This window comes from Pistacia vera, unplaced genomic scaffold (assembly GCF_008641045.1).
Source record: "Pistacia vera cultivar Batoury unplaced genomic scaffold, PisVer_v2 Contig1395, whole genome shotgun sequence".
NCBI lineage: Eukaryota > Viridiplantae > Streptophyta > Magnoliopsida > Sapindales > Anacardiaceae > Pistacia > Pistacia vera.
Window position 1 is genome coordinate 399106 of NW_022195461.1, and position 8819 is coordinate 407924.

Here is an 8819-nt window from a genome sequence, read left to right on the forward strand (position 1 = left end):
CCATGGTGCGAAGCTGACCGAGTGAGGCAAGCCACATAATGAAAGAGTGGCGTGGAACATGCCCTGGAAACCATAAGAAATGATGAATAGAGTTCACAACCCATTTGTCCCACAACACATTCCAGGCTGAATCAATAGAGAATCGTCCAGACGAGTGACCCTTCTACATAAGATGATCAGGACGACCCACTGAAGGCTACACTGTAATATAGTCCTAGATATGCTGAAGATCTGCACTACTCGAAGGAAAATCCCATGAACTATCTCAAATAATATCTGAAACCCAAGCATCCCATGGCAAACCAGTAGAAGTCAAAATCCTAAGAGGGAGCAAGTCACACAAAGGTCCCTACGGTAGCCAGTGATCCCACCATAACAATGTGTCCCTATCATCACCAATACAAGTCACAATAAGACCCCGGCACCAATCCTTGCTGAGTAAGATCTTCCTCCAAGCCTATGAAGCCCCAGATGTAACTTGAATATGCCAAAAAGACCGGTCACGGAGGAGAACTAAACGGGCCCAAGAGGACCATACAAAAGACCTATTGGTATCAAAACACGCATCAACAAGTTAGATGCATTCTTATCATTGTAATAAATGTTCAGAGCTGACCTAATTTTGAGACATAAAATTTGTGAATTGTTTATTAATAATGGAGTTTGAGCTAATCAGTTGGTTCAAGAGAATGTGAAAAGATTTGAATTCAATTTCAACATGAAAGCAATTTCAAATCAAGATATACCATCTATATATAACGAATTACTGAAAACGTTTTAAATTTGTTGATAACAATTTAGAAATTGTTGAGAACAATTAGAAGCAGTTGGAGTGCTTTTATAATTTGCGGTCTGAAGAAGAAAATTTTAGTGGAGAATTTTTAGACTTTAGTGGAGAATTTTTATATTTTAGTGGAGACCGGAGAATTTGAGAGAGATGAGTACGAGACCTGACGCTGATGCGCTAAAATTTTAGGGCAATGTATTTGGGGCTTTTATCATTTGAAAATTGAAAGTAAAAAAAAAAAAAAAAAATTTGGGTTTTTTTTTTTTTTAATAAAATTAGGTACCGGATACTAGGTTATCTTAAAATAAATAATCGATACCCGAACTGAAAATTCAAATATTGCATAATAATTATCCGAAACTGACCCGAATTTATCCGAAAATTTGGGATCAATATGATTTGGTTAACGTGTTATTAACGGTTTTTTTTAGACACCCCTAATTATTGGAGCTAAGAAGTACGAGTCAAACAAGTCAATGCGCTGACGAAATAAAATTCGCTGTTGAATTTAGATTAAGTTTGATTATCCACTAAATCACGGCACATTTTGCCCTTCTCTGGAACATTAAATTAAATTAAAATGTCTTGAAAATCAACCTGGCAAGAAAATCTGACGCCACTCTACTAGACAAGACAAGATAAGATATATTTATAAAGCTGTCTGTTTCATATTTTCTCTCCACAGGCACTTGATAGGAAGAGGTAGCCCACTCATTAATATCACAATTCACAACCACTCTTGAAAAATAAAAATCCTCATAAATGAATCAAAAATCATTTACACCATAACATCAAGCCAATCCTGAAAGATGGTTACTGTAAGATGGCTACTGAGAACTTTGCTTGTCTTCCACCTCTTGCATTTCTCAACTTCCGTTGACACTATAACATCCACCCAATCCATTAAAGATGGTGATCTAATTGTCTCTATAGGCAAAATCTTCGCGCTTGGATTCTTCAGTCCTGGAAACTCTATGAAACGATATGTGGGTATTTGGTATTACCAAGTTTCGGAACCGACAATTGTGTGGGTGGCAAACAGAGACAATCCTGTCAATGATACATCCGGGATCCTCTCAATCAACACTCATGGAAACCTCGCCCTGTTTGGAAGTAACGAAACCGTTCCTGTCTGGTCCACCAACATTCCGGTCACCTCCGCAAAGAACACCGTAGCTCAGCTCTTGGATTCAGGAAATCTTATTCTTCTTCGAAATGATACCAACAAGTTACTATGGCAAAGTTTTGATTATCCTACACATACTTTGCTTCCATTTATGAAACTTGGGCTGAACAGACGAACGGGTCTAAATCGGGAATTAACAGCTTGGAAATCCGCGGATGATCCTGGAACAGGGAACTTCTCTTACAGAATTGACCCAACTGGATTTCCTCAATTGTCTTTGTACAAGGGCACAACAAAGTGGTGGAGATGCGGGTCATGGACGGGGCAAAGATGGAGCGGTGTACCCGAAATGACTAGTAATTACATCTTTAACGTTACGTTTGTTAATAATCAAGATGAAGCATCCATTGTTTACGGAGTAACTAAACCTTCTGTTACTACGAGGATGATCGTTAATGAGTCAGGATTTGTGCAACGTTTCACCTGGAGTAATGCGGATCGTAGATGGATCGGGTTCTGGTCCGCCCCAAAGGAGCAGTGTGATTATTATGGGCATTGCGGGGCAAGTAGTAATTGTGACCCGTATCACGAAGATAAGTTTGAGTGCACTTGCCTACCTGGGTTCGAACCCAAGAGTCCTGATGAATGGTACTTGAGAGACGGGTCAGGTGGGTGCAAGAGGAAGCGGGAGATGTCCACGTGCCAAAAGGGAGAAGGGTTCGTGAAGGTAGCACGTGTGAAGATACCGGATACAAATGTAACACGTGTAGAGATGAGTTATGATTTGAAAGCGTGCGAGGAAGAATGCTTGAAGAATTGTTCGTGTTTGGGTTACACAAGTGCATATGGTGAAAGTAAGGGAGGGATTGGGTGCTTGACATACTACCGAGATTTGATAGATACAAGAACTTATGCCAATGCTGGTCAAGATATGTATGTAAGAGTTGATGCCGCGGAATTAGGTATTTGTCTATTTTCAACTACCTACCTCCTTTATTATTTATTTATACTTCCAACTGCTGCAAAGACTTTTTTATTCATTATGATTCCCACGTGACAACATCTTAGTGGTAAACTTTTGCATTTATAAATTAATAATATATTACCTTAATTATTAAGGCAATCAATTACACAAATATGTTATTAACTTATAACGTTGGTATGTATGTAACTGACACAAGTGAAAATGTTTAAACAATGGCTATGCCCAATCCCAACTCAATCAAAGTTTCCAATAGTTCTTAGAGAAATGTTAGCCAAGAGAAAAATAAAGAGAGGTATACAAAGACAATTCCTATCCTTAATCTTCATGATTGTCTCTCTCTTTTTTTTTCTCTTCTTTTAAAGATAGGATTTGTTTTTGTATTTCTCTTTATAAGACTAGTATTTCTCTAATTTTTATGTTCACTTACCTCGTTTCCTTCACAAAGCAAAACTCCCGTGTGTCTCATTGGTAAGGCTATCCAATGAAACAAAAACATTTATTACTAATTTTGAAAACCACCTCTTATTGTAAAGGTTATTGGTAAATAATAATTCCGTACTCATTTGTGAATAGCAAAAATACATGTCATCATATCATCCGATGGTCTCACCACATTAGCCAAGTGAAGTAATGAGATTGTCTTATAAAAGTATATCTACACTGATTTTTTATCCTCATAATTCTTTTTGTATATCAACTATCACTTATAAAAAATTCACTTTATATTTCATGCAACAATATGTAACAATAAGTATTTAAAAGAGAAAATTTGACAAATATGTATCAATATATGTCATTATATCATCCTATGGTCTCACCACATTAGTCAAATGGGGTGATGGGATTGTCCCATAAAAGTATCTCTAGATTGATGAGATTATTCCAACAAAAATGTTTTGCTTACAATTGAATCATACAACCAGAAAAAAATTACATAAAATTCATGTAAAATGACTTCTTTGTCTTTTATTTTTTACCTGTTTGTATGATTTAGTTGTAAGCATAGCATTACTCTTATTCCAAATAAGTATTCTATTAGAGGAATTTCTAAAAACATAAGTATCATTATTGAAAATTTCCATATTGGTAGCACAAGTCAATCAATCAAATTTGTTACTAATAAGATGCCATATAAACACTGAAGCTTTATCATCCGATTGCATGTCCTGATACATTAATTGTATTTGTTCCAATACTCTTAAATTTAAAATGTCTTACATTGTTTTTCTACTGCTTAGCTTTATATGCGAAGAAAGGTTCACTTAGGAAGAAGACTATTTTGGCAATTGGCATAGTCTCTTCCGTTGCAACAATTCTCTTGTTAGCATTTGCTTATTGGTTATTCAGAAGAAAAAGAGCAGGTAATAAATCAATTTCTTCAATCCTTTCCTTGCCCTCTATCCTACCTGCATTGCTTTCTACCATTTCTAAAATTGTGTACAAATTTGATCACCATTATTTGTTTATGTTTTTTTTATGCCAGATAAAGCAAGAGATGCCAAGAATATTGAATTTAGTCTTACCTCAAGTTTAACACATTTCGACGACTCCATCAGTGTAAAGGAACCAGATGGGAGTAGAAGCAATTTTGATTTACCAATGTTTCAGCTGAGCACCATTGTTGCAGCCACAAATAATTTCTCTCCTGATAGAAAACTTGGAGAAGGTGGTTTTGGCTCTGTTTATAAGGTACTTTCCTCGGGCCTCTTGATTTCATGACATTTTGTTTTTCATTTTTATATACAATAAGTTCTCTTTTGTGCTATTCTATATGTTTAGAATTGAAGGTGAAACGTTAGTTACACTACCGAACTATGGTTTCAGGGTACACTTCGAAATGGGAAAGACGTAGCAATTAAAAGACTATCTAAGTACTCGGGACAGGGAATAGAACAGTTCAAGAATGAAGTTTTACTTATTGCAAAACTCCAGCACAGAAATCTTGCGAGCATTTTAGGTTGTTGCATTGAAGGAGAAGAGAAGATGTTAATCTACGATTACTTGCCCAACAAAAGCTTGGACGCTTTCATTTTCAGTAAGTCTTTCACTTCTTCAATTACCACTTTGAGAACTCATCTTGTCCTTCTTTTTGTTTCCTTATTCTAAGATGTAAAAGTTTATTTCAGTTTTCCATTATTAAACAAAATTATTCAAAATTTGGATTCAGATGAAACAAACAGGAAATTATTAGATTGGAGTAAAAGATTTGAAATCATTTGTGGGATTGCTCGAGGAATCTTATATTTACATCAGGACTCGAGATTGAGAATTATTCATAGAGATTTAAAAGCCAGCAATGTTCTACTAGATGTTACAATGAACCCAAAAATTTCCGATTTTGGAATGGCCAGGATATTTGGTGGTGACCAAATTCAAGCAAATACCAATCGCGTGGTTGGAACATAGTAAGTTCCCAAACCCGAAACTTAAAAAAGAATTTAAGTTTCATTCATATGGATTTGATTAATTAATTTTTTCTTTGTTGATTTATTTCTTTTTCAATGTGATGTCGTCGCAGTGGTTATATGTCACCAGAGTATGCCATGGAAGAACTATTTTCGATAAAGTCTGATGTTTATAGTTTTGGAGTTTTACTGTTGGAAATCATCACGGGTAGAAAGAATAGTGGTTTCTATCTAGAAGACGCTGCCTCTTCAAATTTGGTTGGACATGTAAGCAAGCGAATTTGCACATTATTGCTCAAAACCTGACCTTAATTTGTAAATTTTGTAAGTGATTTGTTTGACAAATGTGTTAGATTTGGGATCTATGGAGAGAAGGAAGAAGCTTGGAGATGGTTGACGAATTATTAGGAGAATCATACACGGTACATGAAGTATTGAGATGCATCCAAATTGGTCTATTGTGCGTGCAAGAACAAGCAACAGATCGACCAACAATGTCAATGGTCGTCTCCATGTTGGGCAACGATAAAGATCTTCCTTATCCAAAACAACCTGCATTCATTGGAAAAAGATTCACCAAGACTGATGAGAGTAGTGGAGGAATCAGTTCCTTAAATGAAGTCACAATCTCTCTGGTTCGTGGTCGCTAGAGGTACAAGCTCTTAAAAATTGAACAGAGGTGCGTCAGAACGTGGATTAATTAAATGATAAATCCCAATTATAATGGGTTTTATTGTCCATCCCCATAAGAGATCTAGCAGTTTTAAACTCTGTCATGCTTTCTAAAAAGTATTATATATCTCTCTGACAGTTTTTTTCTTTTTCTTTTTCAGGGGTAAAACATAGTCTAAAGAAGTAAATGATAATCTAGAGAGATGCATAATACTTTCATAAAACCCTAGAGGCGTTTAAACATTTCTAATCTCTCAGGGCTAGATGACAAAGCCCCAATTATAATATATATATATCGTTAAGTTTGTTTATGATTATATTGATGAACTTGCGATAGGTGTGCATATTAGCGTTTGTGGTCATTGATTTATAATAATATAATTATTCTTATTAACAAGTTTAAATTTGGACGCAGCAACAAACGACATTTAACATTGTTGGTAACAAGTGTGATGTTGCTCTAACCAGTGTTTTAAAACCAGACCTAGCCCAGTCGATTCAATTGGGACCCGAAGTCTTCACCGGGTCGGGCTATAAATTTTCCTGTTCATTGAAAACCTCAAACTTAGGACATCAATCTATGAGCAATTAAATGCTAGAATGTTAGAGTTTTTGAAGAGAAATGTCCGATGAGTGCAATAATAGCGACGGGGGTGATTTCTGTTGAGTGAATCAACCAAAAATCACAAAATTGTGTCATTGGAAAAAGTCTGCTGTTTTCGGCGATTGGGAAGGCGAACGGGGGAGCTGTGAGATGGGTTTTGGTCAAGAGGCTGAGGGAAGTGTTGTCGTAGCCTGAAGATGCCCTATTTGCCCATGCTGACGGTGGTGTTTGTGGTGTTTTTGCAAGATTTCAAACCTATAGGGACTTATGTAATTTTTAGAGGCATTTTTGTTAGATTTTAAACCTTTGGACATTGGTTTGACCCGCTGGTCAAACTGGTTAAATCAATCAACCTAGGACCCGATCACTTTGTTGGGTTTCACCCCAAGTTGGGTTTTAAAACAGTGGCCCTAATGAATCCATTTTACCTTATTAGATACACTTAAAAGAATGTTAAACATGCACATGTACATTACACATAACTAAATATAAATATAATACTAAATATTGTAATACACACTACTATCTCAAAATAAAATTTATTATCACAAGGGTTGCCCTGGTTAAGAATGTTTGCTCATTTCATTGACTTCATTGGTTCAAACCACTTTAGGGTTACCTATCACATACTTGTGATTTATATTGGAACACTAGGCTTGTTAAGAGTTCAATGTGCATTGATGATTAGTTGAGATATGCACAAACTGGCCTAAACACCCTGATAAAAAAATAATTATTTTATTAATAACTCAAAAAGGAAATACAACATTATTTAACGTAAATATCAAAATTGTATATAAAAAGTAAATCCCGTATGTTTGGCCTTTTTGTAAGGGGTCATTTCTAGTTCAAAAAATGTGACCCTAACTTCTGCTAGTTTCGAAAATGCAACCCTAACCCTTATGTGTTTGGCCTTTGTATTTTTTTTTTAAGTAAACACTGACTGTTTTTGAAAACGTCATCAATTCAACATTCAAATTTATCAACAATTTCATTAATTTAACCTTCAAAACATATATTAACCTCTAAACATTGTTGACAAGTTTTAGTACAAATGTCATTTCCTTCAAACTTAAATAGAATAACATAAGGGTCCATAAAAGTATGAGTTAAAATTGTATTTCCGAAACCAACAAATGTATACTACAAAAAAACCATATACACGGGAGGTTTACTAAAAATAAACGTATATAAAACATTAATAATGTTTTGCTTATAACTAAGTCATATTACAAGACAAAAATTACATAAAATTTATGTAAAATGATTACTTTATCTTTTTTTTTTATCTATTTGTATGATTCAGTTATATGACTCAATTGTAAACATAACATTGCTCATGAAATATATAACCTATCTAAAGTCTAAACATAATAAAATTGTATAAAACGCCAACCCGGCATAGTGCTCATCATGATATGTCTTGGGCTCTACATAGATAGCTCATAGGGCTCAGATTTGTAGGCCCATTCTTCTCCTGTAGCCCAATTGTTAAGTATTCTCTTCCTGCTAATCCAAATAAAAGAAACCAGTTTTCTAATCTTCATAGGCAATCCTGATGTGCAATTTATATTACAGAACACAACTTCGAATTAGACATTAATATCGCATATGTTCCAATCATTTCTTGTTTGAAAACAATTGATTCCCGAAATTTGGGTATAAATAACCATATTTATTATAGCATCTAGTTATTAATTTAATAGTGGTCATTATCCATTTCCATGCCAAAGTGCTCAAACACTTTTTTCATCAACTTTATTTTATTACTCTACTTGTCCACTTGCCTTCTGGTTTAGTTTAGTTTAGTTTACTTGCTTCTTGCATGCTTCTTCTTTTAATATTAATTTCTCTCTCTTTTCGTAATCATTTCTTTTCATACGTTAAAGAATTAATATAAGTTAGGTCTTATGGTAATTTCATTCCCTTAAGCAAAGGTGAGTTTAATCAGTTTTATAAGGGATCTTCAAAAGCTCCCCAGGTTATCTTTAGAAATCATATTATTTCTCAAATTAATTTTGTAGACGTAGAATGACAAATATACCCATATATATTATTTTGAATTATAAATCAATTCTATATTAAAAATTAATTAATTAAATCTCTTAAATTTTTTTTTTAATGAATATTTGTGGAGGCTTTGGGCCGTAGGAAGCAGTCGAAGCTCTTTGCTTCGCAAACAACTTAACGTGGACTTGATTTCGATTATTCTATTGAAATTGCATAAATCACCGTAAAGA

At 34.6% G+C, this 8819-nt stretch overlaps 2 protein-coding genes across 2 annotated transcripts; both read left to right on the top strand.

Annotated features, from left to right (window-relative positions):
• The first annotated feature begins 1596 nt into the window (after positions 1 to 1596).
• Positions 1597 to 4432, top strand: LOC116123008 (G-type lectin S-receptor-like serine/threonine-protein kinase At1g11410). The gene is made up of 3 exons (XM_031408806.1): positions 1597 to 2875; positions 4246 to 4259; positions 4382 to 4432. Exons 1-3 carry the CDS (start codon positions 1597 to 1599, stop codon positions 4430 to 4432), a joined length of 1344 nt encoding a protein of 447 aa, XP_031264666.1.
• LOC116122999 (G-type lectin S-receptor-like serine/threonine-protein kinase At1g11410) lies at positions 4176 to 6185 on the top strand. The gene is made up of 7 exons (XM_031408799.1): positions 4176 to 4259; positions 4382 to 4587; positions 4723 to 4933; positions 5066 to 5303; positions 5417 to 5570; positions 5657 to 5982; positions 6137 to 6185. Exons 2-6 carry the CDS (start codon positions 4498 to 4500, stop codon positions 5951 to 5953), a joined length of 990 nt encoding a protein of 329 aa, XP_031264659.1. The 5' UTR covers positions 4176 to 4259; positions 4382 to 4497; the 3' UTR covers positions 5954 to 5982; positions 6137 to 6185.
• Positions 6186 to 8819: the final 2634 nt, after the last annotated feature.